The sequence below is a fragment of the Pecten maximus genome, chromosome 5 (genome assembly GCF_902652985.1).
Source record: "Pecten maximus chromosome 5, xPecMax1.1, whole genome shotgun sequence".
NCBI classification, from domain to species: domain Eukaryota; kingdom Metazoa; phylum Mollusca; class Bivalvia; order Pectinida; family Pectinidae; genus Pecten; species Pecten maximus.
Window position 1 is genome coordinate 10,221,250 of NC_047019.1, and position 21,634 is coordinate 10,242,883.

The 21,634-nt window shown below is 34.8% G+C and overlaps 1 protein-coding gene across 1 annotated transcript in view; it reads left to right on the top strand.

Annotated features, from left to right (window-relative positions):
- Positions 1 to 21,634, top strand: part of LOC117327111 (dynein heavy chain 5, axonemal-like) — a 93,292-nt gene that overhangs the window by 50,718 nt on the left and 20,940 nt on the right. Inside the window, 20 exon segments of the mRNA XM_033883948.1 lie at positions 47 to 289; positions 1,088 to 1,387; positions 1,631 to 1,874; positions 2,263 to 2,375; positions 3,083 to 3,247; positions 3,612 to 3,692; positions 3,694 to 3,729; positions 4,214 to 4,354; positions 6,279 to 6,389; positions 6,603 to 6,725; positions 7,644 to 7,886; positions 8,459 to 8,611; positions 9,342 to 9,482; positions 9,954 to 10,047; positions 14,130 to 14,278; positions 15,044 to 15,198; positions 17,708 to 17,861; positions 18,333 to 18,686; positions 19,199 to 19,355; positions 21,365 to 21,570. Coding sequence (XP_033739839.1) covers positions 47 to 289; positions 1,088 to 1,387; positions 1,631 to 1,874; positions 2,263 to 2,375; positions 3,083 to 3,247; positions 3,612 to 3,692; positions 3,694 to 3,729; positions 4,214 to 4,354; positions 6,279 to 6,389; positions 6,603 to 6,725; positions 7,644 to 7,886; positions 8,459 to 8,611; positions 9,342 to 9,482; positions 9,954 to 10,047; positions 14,130 to 14,278; positions 15,044 to 15,198; positions 17,708 to 17,861; positions 18,333 to 18,686; positions 19,199 to 19,355; positions 21,365 to 21,570 — 3,363 coding nt within the window.

Consider the following 21,634-nt stretch of genomic DNA (forward strand, 5'->3'; position numbering starts at 1 on the left):
TAGTTATTTATGATTATGTATAAAAAAGACGATTTGAATATTACAGGTCCATTATGATTTTGGTCTGCGTAACATTTTGTCTGTGTTGCGTACACTTGGAGCTTTCAAGAGAGCTAACCCCGAGGATCCCGAGACAACAATCGTGATGAGGGTTTTGAGGGACATGAACTTGTCCAAACTGGTGGACGAGGACGAGCCTTTGTTCATGTCACTAATTGATGATTTGTTTCCCGGCATCACTCTCGACAAGGCTGGTTATCCAGAAATGGAGGCTGCCATTGAGAAAGAGGTACAGCCATTGAGTCTGGTGTTAGCTGTGTTTAAATTAAACTACCTGTCAAATACACGCAGGAAAATCTGATTTGTCTTGAATTACACACAACTGACAATTCCTGTCCTATGCAAGCAGCACCAAAATAGATTACGTGAAGCCGCGTGCATGCTCCGAAATGGATATTACCTGTCGATTAAAATGGCAGATGTCTATTGATGAACATGCGTACAGTTGTCATAATTCGTTCTAAATAGTGCCGTCTAAAAAATGACAGCCATAAACTTGATTCCTCTGACATCAAGAGGTACATACATATCAGTTCCTTTGTATAGAGACTTACTTTGAAAACCAGTGATCAAGAGTCCAACACTGGAGGGTGTACCGGAATCATGGACGTGTCTATGAAATTTTACAAGGGATTAAAATCTCAATTAATTTTCATAAAACTGGGTACATATAGCGATGCCTAAAAGTGAAAGTTCATCTGGGATCTATTTATTTTTTGATTATTTTCCATCCCCAGTTTACTTTATTCTTGTATAAGTTTGTGAGAGCTGAAGCTATTTAAAAGTAAAACTTCAGCTTGTTATTTACTATCTTTAAAATAGTTGTACCTGTTACATTTATAATTGTGATAAATGAGTTCAAGTCGAATGAAGTCTTGAGAAGATCTTTTTGAAACCTTTCCTTCAAAGAAAGCTAATCTGATGAGAAATTTAAAAAGTACTTCTTATATCCTGCATCCTGCCTTGCTTCATTTGTATATGTTTGTGTTTCCTAATGCCCGATTACATTTCCTGTGTTAATGTGTAGGTGTCCGAGGGAGGCCTTATCAACCATGCACCCTGGATTCTGAAGTTAATTCAGCTGTTTGAGACCCAGCGTGTACGTCACGGTATGATGACACTTGGACCCACTGGAGCTGGGAAGACCAAGTGTATCCACACGCTGATGAAAGCTATGACCGACTGCGGCGCCCCCCACAAGGAGATGAGGATGAACCCGAAAGCCATCACTGCACCACAGATGTTTGGTCGTCTGGACGTGGCAACCAATGACTGGACGGATGGTATCTTCTCTACCTTGTGGAGGAGGACCCACAAAACGAAAAAGGTGAGAAATACTTATACAAAACAAAGAAGTGAGGAATATTTGTATAAAATTGTATAATGGTGGCTCTTGGTGTTGCTAAAAACATTCAAACATTTCGTAGTTTTGATAAATAGAAATAAACAAATTCGAACTATTGATTTTTCATTAACCCTGAAGACAGCTGCCTGCTCCGTACTTTTTCTGTACTGTATAATTATTTATTGTTTTGAAGTAATTCATGTCAATATCACATTGGCTTGACAGGGTGATCACGTATGGCTCGTGTTGGATGGGCCCGTTGACGCTATCTGGATTGAGAACTTGAACTCTGTACTTGATGACAACAAAACCCTGACTCTGGCTAACGGTGATCGTATCCCCATGGCACCCAACTGTAAGATCATCTTTGAGGTGCACAACATTGACAATGCCTCTCCTGCAACTGTGTCTAGAAACGGCATGGTGTTCATGTCCAGTTCGATCATGGACTGGAATCCCATCCTCAAAGGTAATCTCACCAGTCATTTTCAGAATCTACAGATTTCAAAGTTTGAATTCTGGGTATTTTTAATGACTGTTACTGCTAAAAACTTTCAAACATTTCGTAGTTTTGATAAATAGAAATAAACAAATTTGAGCTATTGATTTTTCAGGATTTTATCACAGAATTTGAACTATTGATTTTTCAGGATTTTATCACAGAATGTTTTTCACAAAATTTAGTTATGTAAGCATACTCTGAAAATCTTGAAAATTCCAGACACAAAATTAACGATCCGCAGACTTAGTGTTAATTTCACTTCTGACTTTAGAGGCAGAATGTGTTTCTTGGAACGTGGAGGTAAACTATTTGTATCTATACTGATAATTATGTTTTAATAATTCTCTTTCAACAGGATGGCTGTTAACAAGACCTGCCAACCAGCAGGACACTATATTTGATGCCTTTGAGAGCAACTTCCCCCAGGCTTACACATACAGCATGCAGTCCCTGTGGCCCAAGATGCCTGTAAGTCTGTCAAAACCTTCAAATTCATTTATAAGGCATGATATCACATCCTTCAAATTCCTCTATAAGGCATGATGTCAAACCTTCAAATTCCTCTGTAAGGCATGATGTCAAACCTTCAAATTCATTTATAAGGCATGATGTCACATCCTTCAAATTCCTCTATAAGGCATGATGTCAACCTTCAAATTCATTTATAAGGCATGATGTCAAAAGCTTTAAATCTAATCCTCTATAAGGCATGATGTCAAACCTCTTCAAATTCCTCTATAAGGCATGATTACCTTTAAACCTAATCCTCTATAGGGAAAGATGTCAAAACCTTCAAATTCCTCTATAAGGCATGATGTCAAGCCTTCAAATTTCTCTATAAGGCATGATTACCTTTAAATCTAATCTTCTACATGTATAAGGTATGATGTCATATGATCGACAGAATTGGTCAGTTATGTAATTAATTTGAGGTTTTTATCTATTCTTTGAGTTGTGTGTTAATAAAATCTTACATGTCATTTCCAATAGGGAATTTGATATGAAACAAATAATTTCATATTTTACACCATGTTAGGATCTAAACTATTGGCCATGTTAGAGAGTGTTTCAGAAAGAAGAAGGTTCATATTAGGTGAAACTTGTTTCTTAGAAATCTTACAAAATATGTGATGATCCTGAAACAGAAATGAATTCTAAGAATGTTTTATTTCCAGATCCTTGAGTGTATGTACATCAGACAGGCTATCGATCTCCTCGAGGGACTCATCCCGAAGGGAGAGGAAGGCAAGGACATTAAGTCTGATCACCTGAAAAGGCTGATTGTCTTCGCCATCATGTGGTCTGTTGGGGCTCTGCTGGAACTGGAGGACAGGAAAAAGGTGAGACATTATAACCATATGATGCGGAGAGTTCATATTGTGGAAATATTTTTTAAAGAAAAATCACAAATATAATTTACAAATAGAAGATACAGACATAGGTCGGGTCTAGCTTCTATATGATGTTAAAGAGATATACAGCAAATGACGGCACATATTTTCAGAAAAAAAACAAAATCAAGAGTTTACATGTTAAAGTTATTATTAATTGGCCAGCACAACTTGAATTATCTTAGTTTTGAAATTGTAAAAACATCAGTATAGGGTACCATTGTATTGTAATGGAAATTTTACCTTAAAGAATGATTATCAAAAGGTTTAGATGTGGAATAATATATATCAATCATTTACCTCTTGTTTATAGATTCAAGAATTTTTGCAAACCAACAGTGACCTGCCAATGCCCACACTCCAAAACGATGACACCATCTTTGAGTATATGGTCGGGAGAAAATGGTCAGTGGGAACACTGGTCGGGCAGAGTAAGTGATTTTTATAGCGATCGTAATGTTTTTCTTTCAATTAACTGCCTTTAACAACACTGTATGCGACTGTGTTAATGTTTCGGATGTGATAGTGCGTCGGTAAAGCCATAGTCGGTAATGACATTGGAACACGCCCGTTTTGGTAGATTGGGTCGGATGTTACTGGATGTTGTTAAAGTCAGTGGTCAATAAAGTTTGTTTTCACTGTACCAACAAAATGTTATTTCACTGTTGTGTGATATGCCAAAAGCTTAAATTTGAGTTAAAGATCATCAGTTAAAGATTCAGTTTAATCATATTGGCGGCATTTCAAAAATATGAAAATATTTTTTTTTCAAAATGGAATACTGTGCACATGGGGAGCGTCATACGAAAAGTGAAGAACTCCCCAACCCCACCCCCCTAATGCTAGTGTGAGGTATAGTGAATTACAATATGAGGCAAGCTTTGTACTGATGACAGAACTCTTGTTTTTTTCCAGGTACCAGAATATGTTTATCCCGATGACAGCATTCCAGAATACACCTCCATCTTGGTACCGAACGTGGACAATGTGAGGATGGACTACCTTATCAACGCCATCTCCAAACAGGAGAAGTGTGTCCTGCTCATTGGTGAACAGGTACAGCCAAAAGTCCGGGAATACAGTCAAACCTGTCTATAGCGACCGCCCAAGGGGAGGCAGAAAAACGGTCACTATAGACAGGTTGCCTTTATAGACAGGTCAAAATTATTGCACCAACCAATTTACTTAAAACTGCCATAAATAAATTGTCATTGAACAGGGCATTCAGAAGACCAGTCAGAAGTTAAATAAATGCATAAACTTTATAAATCTGAAGGGTTTAATATTTAATGATTTGTGGACCCAAACACAAAATATAACTCAAAATGGTCTTATAGATAATTTTTTTTAAATATTTTGTTCTGAAATAATGCTATATGTATCTATCAAATTATCTCCTTTTCTTTCATAAATAAAGAAAAAGAATACACAATAATTAATAAATTAATTATATTTGTGTTACTACTAATTATTTTGTGTTATAGTCTTACTTCTTAAAACCAAAATATTTTTTTTTCTGACCCAAATTGAAATCCGGATATTTGTGTCAGTTTACGACTTTTTATTAGTATTGACTAATTAAAGATGGCGGCAGTACAAACGCTAGTACCGACAGCTACGATTAAGAAAGGCATTATTGGCTTTCATGTGAGTAAATCTTGTTGACTGATATGACCAGTGTTTGTTATTGAAGTGATGTATCCTAGTTGTAATCACAAAATTAACTGACCGTGTCAAATGAAGCCACCTGTGCACAGTTGTAATGTAATACCGACACGCATGGTGACCCGACTCCTCTCTTACCGAGCCCCAGGCCAGGGCAGCTACAGTAATTATAGGCTAACAGGTGGTAGGGGTCTTTTGTTTATATACTCAGGCCAGGGTTGTGGTGGTCCTTTGTTTGTATAATCAAGCCAGGGTCGATGTGTCTGAATTTTCCGGGGATTTTATGAGGGATGACTGCCGAGAGCAGAAGATGGCTGACAGAAATCGGTCGCTATAGAAAACAAATTAGCGACCGCCGTTCCGAAATCAGAGGTCGTTAGCCACATTAGACAGGTAGTCGCTATACAGAGGGTCGTTATATAGTAAAATCTCACGGGGAATCTTAAAACCGGTCGTTATAGACAGGCAGTCGTTATATACAGGGGGTCGTTAGAGCAGGTTTGACTGTATTTTCCAAGCTACTCAATACGGAAATATATTTCAGGAAATTTTGTTTATTATGTTTCTGTAATTTAGTCAGAAGACCGACTAAGGAATTGCTTTTCCAATGGAGTCCTATCCAATATTGAGAAGTTGCATTTAGCTTAGATTACAAAATTAATTGATATTAATATACTGTCATAATGGCAACCAAATTTGTTTGCTCCATAGGTGATCTCGGGGTGTACAACTAAAATCAGAAGAAAATAGACATTTTGTCTAAAAAGAGGTTACACAACGAGTGATCGTTGTATATGGTACTTCTTTCACTCTAGCTTGCTATTTTTCAAAAGTTACAAAAAATACGAGCTTTAGAGAGTATTTTTTGTAACTTTGGAAAAATTGCTAATGAGAGTGAAAGAAATATACGAGTTTGTGTCAGACCTGTTTCTACCACAATAGAAAAGCTATTTTTAGGTTTATTGACCTTTTTTTTTCTTTTCACAATATCAGGTGGGGTGTAAGGATACGACCTAAAGTGAAATGCTGCTAATTAGTATGCAAAACTACCAATTTCAGAAATGTGTGGAAATATAACTATTTATCATAAGTCATAACAAATTATAAGCAAGTTAAAAGAGTCAAAACATGGACAGTAAGACATCTATAATAAAAAAGAGTACTGAGCTTGTTTCAATTTGGTAAATGTTGTACATATCATTTTGATGTTTTATGAAAAAAATGAAACATCTGCCATGCAATTTTAAGTAACATTTCATTTCAGATGGATTACACTTGTCGGAAATAAAATGTTTATTTCTGTTTGTTTTTCCAGGGAACTGCCAAGACTGTGATGGTCCAGGGATACTGTAACAAGTTTGACCCAGAACAGCATCTTTTCAAGAGTCTCAATTTCTCCAGCGCTACCCAGCCAATCATGTTTCAGGTAACAAACATGCTTTCTGATTCGTTCCTGTATAGCCAATCAAAACCATGGTTTCTTTGTGTCCAGACATGATGAGTAGTAAGCATGGATGCAGATTTTTTTTTATCTTGTGATATTAATTGGACCTCTTTGCCCCAATTGTAAGTAAAATATTGGAAACTGTCATCCTTGATCCAAATTTTTCCTTATAAAAAACTGTGTTATATATTTCAGAGGACCATTGAGGGTTATGTGGATAAACGCATGGGTACAACATATGGTCCACCAGCTGGAAGGAAGATGACTGTGTTTGTTGACGACATCAACATGCCAACAATCAACAACTGGGGAGATCAGGTAGGGGAGACAACTTAATTTTACTTGTTCAGGATTTCAATGGATTTCAAGCCTAGAGTTACTTTTGTTCAGGATTTCAATGGATTTCAAGCCAAGAGTTACTTGTGTTCAGGATTTCAGTGGATTTCAAGTCAAGAGTTATTTATAGGGATTTCAGTGGCTTTTAAGTCCTAGAATTACTTTTAGGGATTTCAGTGGATTTTAAGTTTAGAGTTTCTTTTGTTCAGGATTTCAATGGATTTCAAGCCAAGAGTTACTTGTGTTCAGGATTTCAGTGGATTTCAAGTCAAGAGTTTATTATAGGGATTTTAGTGGCTTTTAAGTCCTAGAATTACTTTAGGGATTTCAGTGGATTTTAAGTTTAGAGTTTCTTTTGTTCAGGATTTCAATGGATTTCAAGCCAAGAGTTACTTGTGTTCAGGATTTCAGTGGATTTCAAGTCAAGAGTTATTTATAGGGATTTAAGTGGATTTTAAGTCTAGGGTTACTTGTGTTAGGGATTTTAGTTGATTTTATGTCTAAAGTTATTAGAGATTTCAGTGGATTTCAAGTCACTTATGTTACAGATTTCAGTTAATATCTGAAGCACTATGTTTAAAGCTACATGTACACCCTCCTTACAATTAAAAGATTAGTAAACGAGATATTTGCTGAGATAAACAAAAACAAAAAACCTGTCGGACAGACCATGCATATCCAGTTAACCTTGACCTATATAGCAATGTTGTTATGCAGTATTTTGTTTTAATATGTATATATATATTCATCGAGTACAGCTGCGGGTATTTCAGGCTAGGCGATTGAGTGCCGTAGATCGTGAGTTCGAGGCCTGGTCAGGGCACGAGTCATAATTAAAGTTGTCTTCCTTTGTCATTTGTGTTACTTTGTTATATATATATTAATTTTCTATTTCATCAGATCACCAATGAGATTACACGTCAGATGATGGAGGTGAAAGGATTCTACAACCTCGAGAAGCCTGGAGAGTTTATCAACATTGTTGACATACAGATGACCGCCGCCATGATCCACCCAGGAGGTGGCAGAAATGACATCCCATCCCGTCTCAAGCGACAATTTTCTGTGTTCAATTGCTGTTTGCCTTCCAACGCTTCCATTGACAAAGTTTTCGCTACCATTGGTGGTGGTTACTTCATTTCCGTGAGTCTTGTCACTACAGTCTTCATAAATTTGTCAAAGCGATTTTAATTCAGGTATCAACAAGTAAAGTTATTCATTTTATTATATTATATATTATTAATATCTGAAATTTTTGATGACCTCATAAAGTCTTGCTAAGACTTCTAGGAAAGCTACACCTGACCCCTATGTCTGTATAGTATTTCATAAAGAAACTAATAACAAAAAACTGACATGGTAACACTCATAAAGTTAATGTTTACTTAGAAAAATAATAAGAGAATAGAAAAATTATAAAAGAATTTGGAAAAACAAAACTTTGTCAATAACAAAGATTTGTTTTGTTCTGCTTCGTATCTGTAACGAAACTTTGTCAAAACAAAGAACTGTTTTGTTTTGCTCCGTATTTGTAACAAAACTTTGTCAAAACAAAGACCTGTTTTGCTACACATTGTATCTGATGAATTGAGAATAATTCAAGGAGTATCCCTTCATGGTCATCTGAAATGTTGTTATCAGTGAAGATGACTCTGAACAGATATAAAGAAGAAAAAAAAGTTCATCCTAAACAGTACCGCTGTGTTGTATTACAGAAACGAGGCTTCATAAGTGATGTGACGGACCTCGTCAGTTCCCTGGTGCCAGCTACCAGAAAGGTCTGGCAAAGAGTCAAGATCAAGATGTTGCCGACTCCAGCCAAATTCCACTATGTCTTTAATCTTCGTGATCTCAGTCGTATATGGCAGGTACGTAATGGCCGACTTTAATGGTGTCGGTATCTAGCAGCATAGTGTTAATACTGACTCCATGTCATAACAACATTTAAATGATTTTAACATCAGGGAATAGTTCAGTAAGTTTTGCTAACAACTTCAAGAAATTTTCTTGAAAATATTTGTTGCCTTAAAAGGAAAGTTGAAGTTTGGGTAGTAGTTGAAAAAGATGTCAATTTTTATAATAGCATGTTGATTCTAGTAGATTTGTACAAGGTTGTGATCTGTAACCTTTGCTATTAGCTTGTCTTAGTTCTGATTAGTTGTATAATAATATACCATGTTTATCCACAAATTAGCCCCTGTCCAGAAAAAAAAACCTCCTGCTTTATTTTTTCAGAATCAGTAAATTTGAAATAGTAAGCTTAAAGTTATTCAAATAATTATAAGTCTTCCATAAAATTTAATACTAAATTTAATCCTTATTTGAGGATAAATATGGTACTAAACTTTTACACTTGCGAATTTGAGGATAAATTTGGTACTAAACTTTCACACTTGAGGAAAGGGCTTATTTGAGGATAAATATGGTACTAAACTTTCACACTTGGGGAAAGGGCTTATTTGAGGATAAATATGGTACTTAACTTTTCACTTGGGAATGGGACTTATTTGAGGATAAATATGGTACTAAACTTTTACACTAGGGGAGAGTGATTAATTGATGATTAATATGGTAATGTTATGTTTTCTGCTTTGACAGGGTATGTTGAATACCACAGAAGAAGTTGTCACCAGTGTGAAAGTGATGATGTCGCTATGGAAACACGAATGTTACCGTGTGATTGCTGACAGGTTCACAGAAATGACTGACAAGGAATGGTTCGAGAAAACCATCAAACAGGTACAGAAAATGATTGCTTTTATATCAGATTCATTACAATAGGAGAAAAAGACTTCAAGTTTATAAAAAAAAGGTCTTACTTCATTGATCAAAATTTATTTATCTAGAAAGGGCAGTGGTAAATTGATTAGTAAAATGTCAGCCTGAACACAACCTAAAATGTGTTTTTAATCCCTGCCTGAGGTGGTTTGTCTTTCTCAGGAAGCTGAAGTCATAGATCTCCATGTGCCATTATGACTGTGTCCCTTAACAAGCCATTGTACCCCAATCACTCTGGTTATCATTGGAGGGGGCCATCTTGAAGGGTATGCAATGAGGTAGTCACCTGCTGCTACAAAAATGCTCCCTCTCAAAATTACACTTACTGTTCACATGATTATAAACCCAGCATAGAAATGAATAAATCTGATGTAGAATAGATCTTTAACTTGATTATTGTGTTTGAATGGCTCTTCTTTCCCTGTCGTTTAGGTGGCCGAGGAGGAGTGTGGCTCTGCAGCCTTCAATGAGATGGAAGAGGAACCTTACTTCGTTGACTTCTTGCGAGAGGCTCCTGAGATCACAGGTAAGCTTAGCCACAGCCAGAAAAACATAGTGTACAATACAACTGTCTATGTCTTTTTAGATTTGGAAAATTATTATCCAATGACTTTGCACAGCATTCAACTGCTACATATATATTTCTATAGAATTAAGATACCTCCCTTCATATTTGAATCATTGAGCCTAGTCCCAGATGGCGGTGATCTGTGCTGTATGATATTGTGTTGGTTTATATTTGGCAAATGTAAAATAAAAATGTATCGTAATCATCTTTACAGCAAGATGGTTGATGGGTTAAATTACATGAAGGCTCAAGCCAGTAAATTGATTCATCAACATCATTTTTTTTTTTTTTTTTTTTTGAATTCTTTGTCAATAATACCAATATTTTCAGTTTTATATTCATTAAAATCTACAAACTATGACTTCTACAAGAAAATATTGACCAATTTTGACTGCTTTACTATGTGGATTCGATACACTGATGGTTAATTGGATTTGATATACCTGATGGTTAATTTGTATATAACGTGTTGACCATTAAATTTTAAAATATCATGCATACTACAGGAGGTGAGTTATTATCTTGGGCCACATTTTTTATGTTGGGTGTTAATCATCTTGGGACACACTTTTTATGTTGGGTGTTAGACTCGCTTTGTTAGATTTCATACTATACTGTATCTTTCTCAGCCTTCTGGTTTTACTTCATGTTAGCATACACTCATGTAAATGCATTTCAACCTCAATTTAGATTGATATTTTTAAATTTCCGTTTCAAATTAAATTTACATTTATCAATTACATAATTAATAAAAGCATACACTTAATTATGATTTGGAATAAGATAACTATTAGATTTAATATAAAATCAGATTTAATAATCTTATTTTCATAGACTGCTTTTGTGTAAAAATATATAAAAAAAATTCTTACATTTTTCTGTCTTAGTTGAAAATTTTGATATTTTAGTTTATTTTTTTTGTTCGTTTATAGGTAGCTCTTTTAAATAATGATTTAATTGATTTTTTATTGTATAGGTAGCTCTTTTAAGAGATGATTTGATTTCTTTGTAAGGTTTCTTAATTGAAAAATTAGACAATTAAGTTAAATATTGTTTTAACATAGCTCATTAGGATGGTGATTTTTTTTTATCATAATCATTATTATTCTGCCTGGGTTGAGAAAGTGTGGTATTTCATTTATTTAGCCTTTCTATTAAGGCATATAATTATTTTAATTTAAAAGATATATAATAATTATTTTCTTCTATCTGATTATGATTTCTCATTTAATCTTTGGTGTCATTATATACATTGTATACATATAATCTTTTTATTCATATATTGGAATAAATGCTGTAAGCAAAACATATTTAATCTTTTTATCACCTATTCTATGACTCTTGCTTTTCACATGCTTTGTCTCAAGTTGCTTCTTTTTATTATTCTTCTGATTACTACGACAATTTTGTGATTGATCGGCTAAAGCTGGTGCCAAATCAGCAAAGTCATCGAAGTCAAAAGAACGTGGTAAAGTCTAGTCATGATGTACTCATATGCCATAAGGAAAGATGTCTCCATTTTCTAACCCCTCCCCTACAAAAAATCTTGGCCTCCTATCGCATCTTTTATGAAGTTTTAGGAACTGCTAATAAAGAATTGTTTCATTCAAGTCAAAAATAGATTTAAAGTATATTTTCAATTTTCTTTGAATAAACTTAAAATTACAATTTTTTGAAAAGCTTGAGATTTTAAAGTTTATTTTTTCATCAGTCTGATGAATAGATTAGAGGAATGTACATGTCAGGTTAACAATCTTATTCAAGTTATATGAAAAAAAATCAATTTTATAGTAACAATGTTTAGCGATATATATTGTTTTAGTTAAATCTGAAAATTAGAAAATTGTACATGTTTAGGTATCAAAATTCATTTCTCCTTTAGTTGTAAGTGTACAAAATTTAACAGCTCTTCTCTTTAGTTAATGTGTCTTTGACCTTCGACCTTTTATACTCTGTCATTATTCTGTGAACCTTACCCTTTTATTCTGTGAACCTTGACCTCTTTGTCCTTTGAACTTTGGCCTCCATTCCTAATACTTTTTTTTATCTTTCCTATGACATATGAGAACTACACATTGTATACATGTCATTTATTTTAAAATGCAAACATCACCTTATGTTGTTATCGGAAAGAACTCACAGAAGAATGTCCTGTGATTTGTGACACTTTCCTATTTCTTGTCAAAGTCGATATCATGTGACCCACACTTACATTGGTTTCTATTTATGGGAACCATATGACTGTCACATGACCACAGTTGGATGTATGAATTTCACATTGTTGTAAACAAATTGTTTTCAGATTTGATAGTCAGATTTTGTTAAAGTATTGCTAATTTCATCATGATAACCATTTTGGGATATCTTGGTTCTCAGGTCTGTTGTTGGAGCCACACACTAACAAACGTAGGCTTTTGATCAACAGGGTACATCACAGCAGGAGTTTTGATGCAGATAGTGTCTAATAGTTCTATGATCATTTATTTATTTATTTATTTATTTATTGGGGCATTTCTTTCTTGAATTTAATTGCTTTAAACATTTTTTTCTATTAAAGATCCTGATAATCTCTATGACAGATAATTTCATTTTTAATTATTGATCACATTTATCATTTCTGTATTGTTGTGGGGTTGTGGATGTCTATTTTTATGGTTGAAGAACACAAAGGATGTCCTGGTGCATGCTATGTATCACATTTTCAAGGTCACCCAGATAAATTAAAAAACAACCGTTATTAATTGGTATGCTTACTTATGCTGATTTTTTTCAATATAAAGCAAAAAAAAACGAACATTTTAAGCAAAACTTATCTCGAATATAGTTTTTGTAATTTACAAAACTTGCTTGATTGTGACCTTAAGTGTATGACCTTGACAGGTCATGACCTTTGACCTTGATTGTATGCACAGGTGATTGTGTGTTTGATGGGCTGCACCAGGTTGTTTCCAGCCACTTATATATATAAAGAATGAATAATTGATTATTTTGCATATCTGATACAAATAATGTATGGAAATATTAATTTTCTTTTAAACACTTGCATATGTTTTAGTCAGATTGTAGACAGAGAATATAATTTGCATATTTCATTAAAATAAGTCATTGAAATAATTTGCATTAAAGGTATTCAAATTATTCATCTTAAATAAAAGTAAGTTGTGACATTTTATAATGTATAATGTTTAGCTTTTCATTTTTTTCCAATTGATTAATTTAAAAGTTCACATATTTTTATAAGTTCAATAGGATAAATGGACTTATTTTTCTTGTGTAATGTATGAATCAAACCATTCAATGTATACAAAGTTTAACTATGGGTTTTATTGACTTGTCTTCTTGCTGAATCAAAGGTAATAGTTTAATTAATTAAATGTGTAATTAACATAAAACTTTTGTATTATCATTTCTGTGTAATCTCTTCAGCCTTAATGTCAAGACTTAATTTAAATAATCACTCATTCCTGTTTAATCTTTGATATTATCATTAAGGGCATTTAGGACCAAATATCAAGTATGGGTATACATGTGTGTCTCAGTTTGTACCACATGTGGTACAGCAATCATCATGTGTGACTGTGTGTGTCTCATATGTCCATGTGCTGAACATGTACATTCATGAAAAACCAGAGATTTTTTGCTCGATTTAGAAAGCAAGATTTTTGTTTTGCACTTTGAACTAAAGGCATGTAACATATGTGTCACTCACTTGACACATGAGAAGGTGCCACACATGTGTCTCATACATGGTAGTTTGTCTGTTTATGTTCAGTGATCTCTACAAGCTCTTTCATCATGCCTATTCTTGTACATATATAAACACAATAACAGTCTGAGACCTTTTAAGTCATCATGCGTCAGAAATATTTATTTTCATTTGAAAACACAAAGCTCTTTATTAATAAATATTTAGCAATAGTCTTTGTGTTGGAAGGATAGCAAACAATACATATATACATTTCTTATTTTCCATGACCTTGAACTTTATATGATGTAACCTTTGTTGCATGACCTTGACCTGTTTGAGTGTATTGTTTCAGGTGATGAACCTGAGGATGCGGACATGGAAGCCCCGAAGATCTACGAGCCGGTGCCTTCTCTAGACACACTACAGGACCGCCTGCTTGGATACATGGAACAGTATAATGAGACCATCCGAGGCACCAAAATGGACATGGTCTTCTTCAAGGTACATTGGTCACTCGATGACACTGGTCAGTTGTTTGTTCTGGTCACTTCTATATGCAAGTTCGAAATCCACGTGGGGCAGTTGCCAGGTACTGACCGTAGGCTGGTGGTTTTTCTCCGGGTACTCTGGCTTTCCACCACCTCCAAAACCTGGCACGTCCTTGATTGACCCTGGCTGTTAATAGGACGTTAAACAAAATAAATCGAACTATACAAGGGACGTAACAAGGCTTGTCACCTATTGTATGTCATGCAGATTACTTGAAATTTATTGCTTATATTATAGCTTGTAACTCTGGAACTGATGTATTGTACCAGTGCTATATAGCTATAACAGTTATATTTTAAAGTTTGTTAATGGTTACTGTCTTCCTGTGACCTCGTTGACCTGTAACCTTTAACCTCTGTCCTTTTGCTCAACTTATCTCTCCTGATGACCTATGACCTCTGTCCTATTGACCTGTGTTCAATGACATCTCCCTGTGACCTCTGTCCTTTTAACCTGTAACCTCTGTCCTTTTGGTCAAGTAATCTGTCTTTATGACCTATGACCTCTGTCCTATTGAACTGTGATCAATGACATCTCCCTGTGACCTCTGTCCTATTGACCTGTAACCTCTGTCCTTTTGGTCAAGTTATCTCTGTCCTGATGACCTATGACCTCTGTCCTATTGAACTGTGATCTTTGACATGCTGTATCTCCCTATGAACATTGAATTCTGCCCTGTTAACGTTTGATCTATGACCTTTGACCTCTGTCTTTTAGGATGCCATGACAAATCTGGTGAAGATATCGCGTGTGATACGTACCCCGAGAGGACACTCCCTATTGGTGGGCGTGGGTGGTTCCGGCAAACAGAGCTTGACCAAACTGGCGTCCTATATCGCCGGCTATAAGACCTTCCAGATCACCCTCACAAGGTCAGTGTGAAAGTCACCACATGGTCATCACCGTGGCAACATCAGTATAACATGTTACATCATTTGTCTCCATTACAGGTTCAGCTCAACTAAAAATCACATTAACAATGGGTTTCAAGGTGATCTCTGGAGAAAAGTGGTCTTGACATAGAGGGGATTTCTTATGCAGGAATACATGTTGAATTTTACCTACTGTTTTAAAATGTTTGTTTTCACTGGTGTTAATATTTAACTCAGTAATATGTGTATAATTAAATGCAAATGTATTCATGATAATTTTTTTTTATTATTATTTTAATTCTAGCAAATTCTTATTGTTGATCATTTAAAGAAATGAATGTAATTTAAATTTATAGATATTATATATGATTATAAAATATATTTTTGATGTTAAGGAACTTTTAGTAGAATATGATTAGAAATGAAAGTTCTATATAAACTCCAATTAAACTGTTTGCTGCCAATAGGAAGTAAGTATTGTTATCGGTATGAGTTGTCGTATTTGCTGAGATGTTCACGATAAAATATTTGGTGAAAATATCATCATTTGCATCACTATTTACAGTGTTTCTGGATTATGAGTTCAATAACAGATACCACACAGATGTTTTAATGCTGATGCCAAACTTTGATAATCAACGCTAAAATGGTTTCTGGTAAATTATGTTCTATATCTAGATAGCAAAAGAGAGAGGATTGTTAAAAATTCAAAAAAGTTTTAATATTTGAAATATTTTGAAGTAAAACCTTTATTTTCTTTTAGAATTACATGTAGATTTGATATATTTAGTATGTATAGCCATATAGAGGAATTTAGAGAGTATTTCATTACTACATAAATCTGAATGAAATATAATTACAAGCAGAGCAACATCAATGGTGTCAGTTACTGAACTCAAAGAATCTTTGAAATACTACTTTGCATTAAGGTTAATTGAAGCGTAAAAAAAATGAAAATAAAATCCAAAATAAAAAAATCACAGTCAATGTTTGCACTGGGCTTGATGTACTACACAGTTGTGCAGGAAATATACTGCGGGAATGTGTTCGAAACTGAAAATATTCACTATTACATTCATGTATATATCAATAACTTACATCACTGGGTAAGCCACATGAAGAGTCCTCAGTAAGCTTTATTTCGTATTTATTATGATAATGATACAATACATGACGTCATCATTAACCAATCACACCCATTGTCGGTCAGCCTTCCACAATCTGTACCGGTCATTGATCCATGCTGCATTTGTTCACTATGTCATGGAAATCATTCTTGACTGGAGTTTGATCATGCATTGTCAGTTGTTAAGAAAGCAATTTTACTTTCTGTGAGAACAATAATTGGTCGATTATGAAGGGTTATCTATGGAGATGAGTCACAGTTCAGTTTGTCACCGCTCACTTACAGTTTTTAGTCCCCTACCGGTGAAACTAGGGGGACTATGGGTTTCCTCCCATCTGTCAGTCAGTCTGTCTGTCTGTTAGTCTGTTCACTCAGTTTTCAGCATTTTTCTCAACCATGCTTCAAGGTATATTGGTGAAAATTGGTATGTAACTTTAGTATGAGTAGCTACAGATCAAGTTAAAGTTTCAGGGTTTTCAAGGTCAAGGTCACTGTTACTATTTTTAGTGGGGTCTGGTAGGGGACATGTATTGCTTGAGCAATACCCAGCATGCTTGTTTCTTATTGTTCAACACTGCTAAAATGATGAGAGTATGCCAAGCCTAACCACACAAAGATGTACTCATACATATGTACAGTCAAGAAGATGAAACAAATTCTCTATGGATCGAGTAACTTTACTACATATTTTGATAATTAACAAATGAATGCAAACAGAATTACCCAGCCATTTAAGCATTGATGTCATTTTTTTTTTAGCTTCATCGGGGTATGAAACATATTTTGTTTGCAAACTGTATGAATCCACATAGTGGATTCTTACTGAAGTTTGCAAACAAAATTTGTTTCATACCCCGATGAAACTAAAAAATAATCGACATCAATGCTTATAATTAATTTTTGAAAATGATTTTCTAATTTAAAACATGTTTTATGTACAATTTTACTGGTTTTAAATGGGATTCTTTTTCTCAAATCAATACGCAACGTCAATTGTCGTATTGTGACGTCACATTTTTCACACCATTCTCGGAATTTCTTTCATAGAAGAATGAAAAGAATTTTTCGACCAATCACATTTGAGTATTTACCATCTAAATAAAGAAAAATTAATTATATCTATTTGAAACAAATAACATAGGAATTGTGAGTGTATTGGAATCACGTAAAATGAGTAAAACCGTAATCCATGTATGTGTGTTTGTGAGTTCACAGATTATTATCTAAGAAAAACATTTGTTTATGTATCAGATTGATTAGGTATATTAATACTCCTACTACATTGCAAACTTAACATTAATTCACATGTCAATTTGTTTTCTCATATAAAACTGGTATTTTGAGTTAACTTTGATTCATACTTGTATGTGTTTATGAACTCAGATCCTACAACGTGAGTAATCTCATGGACGACTTGAAGTTCCTGTATCGCACTGCTGGGCAGCAGGGCAATGGTATCACCTTCATCTTCACTGACAACGAAATCAAGGATGAAGGCTTCCTCGAGTACATGAACAACATCCTGTCATCAGGGGAGGTATGAGATTCACCTCACCAGTAGCCCTATCGATCAGTCTTCTTATACTGTATTCTCAGCGTACTCATTTTAATTTAGAAACACGTTACCTCTTTAATGAAATTTCTTGTGGTTTAATTGAAAATGATTTGTTTTCAGAAATAGGCTCTGTGAAGTTTTATGATAAATTTTTAAAAGGAATTAACTGTATTTTATTTTTAATCCCCTTTCATTTTGCTTTTATTTGATAGAAACATTTTCTCTTTGTTGAAAATTTGAATGCCTTTAATTGATGTACAATCTGTTTTGCCCCTCAGAATTTAATTCATTTGATATATTTAAAAAAAAGAAATGAACCATATTTTATTCAAGTATCGGACTATACATATACTATGTATATAAAAAATATTAAAAAATTCTAAAAGATGGCTTCTTTACTTGCCTTCTCATATTCCGTTTTTTGAATGTCAAAAATTGTTTTACCGCATTTAGGTGTCGGGTCTGTTTGCTCGAGATGAAATGGATGAAATTTTGCAAGAACTGATAGCTGTGATGAAGAAAGAGTTCCCCCGTCGAGTACCAACCAACGAGAATCTTTACGATTATTACCTATCCAGATGTCGTCAGAATCTCCATGTGGCTCTTTGCTTCTCCCCTGTGGGAGAGAAATTCCGCAGCAGGTCCCTAAAATTCCCTGGTCTGATATCTGGTTGTACCATGAACTGGTTCCAGAGGTGGCCCAAGGATGCCTTGATTGCGGTATCAAACCATTTCCTTTCTGAGTTCGACATCTCCTGCACTGCTGCTGTGAAGCAAGCGGTGGTCAGCACGATGGGTATTTTCCAGGTAAACCTGTGTTACATTTTGTATTTTACTTTGATCTGGGCATATTTATACAGAGGGCTGCAATAGCTCAGTTGGTTAGAGCATTGGCCTGTGTAACCTCGGAGTGAAAATCTGAGTTGCGAGGTTTGACGCTCTCTACCAATGATGGTTTGTGTTTCTTGGGAAGCTAAAAAACGGACCAGTCTGTGCTGTTGTGGTTGTGTCCTTTGGACAGACACCTTAACCCAAATTGCTCTGGATGGCATGAGACAGGCCTCCTGTATGTTGTTATTTGAGGTAGCCATCAGCTACTACAAGGAGACCCTGCATCAAAATGACTCTGGCAATTCACAGGGTGATAAACCCAACAAGCAAACAAATGTTTTTAAAGCTAAAAAAAATTGAAAAAAAGATGAAGAATTTTGATAATAGTTATTTTAAAAGTAAATCATAAGGAGTTATACAATTGGCAAATTTGGAACCTTAACCACAGTTGTAAAATGTAATTTCATGAAATTAATTTGTCTTTTTAGGACAACGTCGCAGAGACATGTATGGACTACTTCCAGAGATATAGGCGTCAAGCTTACGTCACACCAAAATCTTACCTCTCATTTATTGCTGGGTACAAAACCATCTACGCTGAGAAGCGAGGCGCCATTCAGTTGCTTGCAGATAGGATGAACACAGGTACAGTGTTACCAGTATAAAACAAACCCTGTATTGTTGAAAAATCGTAACAGTAGTGTTAATACTAACTAACCATTAACTGTTAGATTTAGGCAAGTTTTGAATGATACAATAAGTTTTTAGTTCCAATATTGCTTAGGAAAATAAATCTCTTTTTGGAGAACCAGTAATTCACTGCTAAGTAACTGGATCTACCAACCAATTTACTTAAACCTGCCATAAAAAATTGTCATTGAACAGGGCATTCAGAAGACCAGTCAGAAGTTAAATAAATGCATAAACTTTATAAATCTGAAGGGTTTAATATTTAATGATTTGTGGACCCAAACACAAAATATAACTCAAAATGGTCTTATGGATAATTTTTGTTAAATATTTTGTTCTGAAATAATGCTATATGTATCTATCAAATTATCTCCCTTTCTTTCATAAATAAAGAAAAAGAATACACAATAATTAATAAATTAATTATATTTGTGTTACTACTAATTATTTTGTGTTATAGTCTTACTTCTTAAAACCAAAATATTTTTTTTTCTGACCCAAATTGAAATCCGGATATTTGTGTCAGTTTACGACTTTTTAATAGTATTGACTAATTAAAGATGGCGGCAGTACAAACGCTAGTACCGACAGCTACGATTAAGAAAGGCATTATTGGCTTTCATGTGAGTAAATCTTGTTGACAGATATGACCAGTGTTTGTTATTGAAGTGATGTATCCTAGTTGTAATCACAAAATTAACTGACCGTGTCAAATGAAGCCACCTGTGCACAGTTGTAATGTAATACCGACACGCATGGTGACCCGACTCCTCTCTTACCGTGCCCCAGGCCAGGGCAGCTACAGTAATTATAGGCTAACAGGTGGTAGGGGTCTTTTGTTTATATACTCAGGCCAGGGTTGTGGTGGTCCTTTGTTTGTATAATCAAACCGGGGTCGATGTGTCTGAATTTTCCGGGGATTTTATGAGGGATGACTGCCGAGAGCAGAAGATGGCCGACAGAAATCGGTCGCTATAGAAAACAAATTAGCGACCGCCGTTCCGAAATCATCGGTCGTTAGCCACATTAGACAGGTAGTCGCTATACAGAGGGTCGTTATATAGTAAAATCTCACGGGGAATCTTAAAACCGGTCGTTATAGACAGGCAGTCGTTATATACAGGGGGTCGTTAGAGCAGGTTTGACTGTACGAGTTTCTTTCTCGTATTTACGAGTTTCTTTCTCGTATATACAGGATTAATTCTCGTACATACTGGATTCTTTCTGGTTTGAACTATCTAACTTGCGAGTTCTATTTTCTCGTTATCGCGATATGGATATTCGGTTATCACCAAATTTACATAAATTAAGTCACATAACAACTTAACTGATATAATGAGAACGATATCATGATATAAAAGCTTCATTTAAGTTGCTAGTGTGATATATAAAAGTTGCGAAGACTACTTTTAAGTACGTTGTTCATCATTATAAGCTAGTGTACCCGGAACGATTTGCTATATTTAGCTTATAATTTAGGATGGAACTAAAAATGCTGAAAGTGCGGCTTTTATGACGACTTAAGTTTCATAGTCTTCAGACATGTCTGTGTTGCTACTGGTCACACTGTCGACTTAAAACGTGTAGCTACATAATGTTAGTACCTTGTAACAACTGCCATTCCGTAGAGTAAATGAACTCGTATATAGTCAAGCCTAGAATTTAACTTGTTTATATATATCTTTGATGTATAAAACACAAATAATTATTTTACAAAATTCAGGACAAAAGGACTTTCTAGAAACTTTTACATCAGTCTGTTGAAAAAGTTTTTAGTTCTGTTCAGGTACAAACTATTCAAATGAATAAGTCAATCTTATGGCAATATGGCCACCATTAAAATCATATTAAACTTCAGCAAGAGCAGCTTACTTTCAATTAATTTTCAAGATAGATATTACTCAATTATCAATAATAAATCTAATGCATGATTAGGTAGCATTATGTTCTTAATTTCTACCCAGGTCTTGCCAAACTGGTTGAGGCCACTGAGTCTGTCCATGAATTGTCCAAGGAGCTGGCAGTCAAGGAGAAGGAACTTGCCGTTGCTTCGAAAAAGGCTGACAAAGTATTGGCAGAGGTGACCGTATCTGCCACTGCAGCCGAGAAGGTCAAGGCTCAAGTGCAGACTGTCAAGGATAAAGCACAGCACATAGTGGATGTTATTTCTGTACGTGTGATATTGTATATTTAGATAAGTTGTCACAGCTTTCTGATTAGTTAATATATTAATA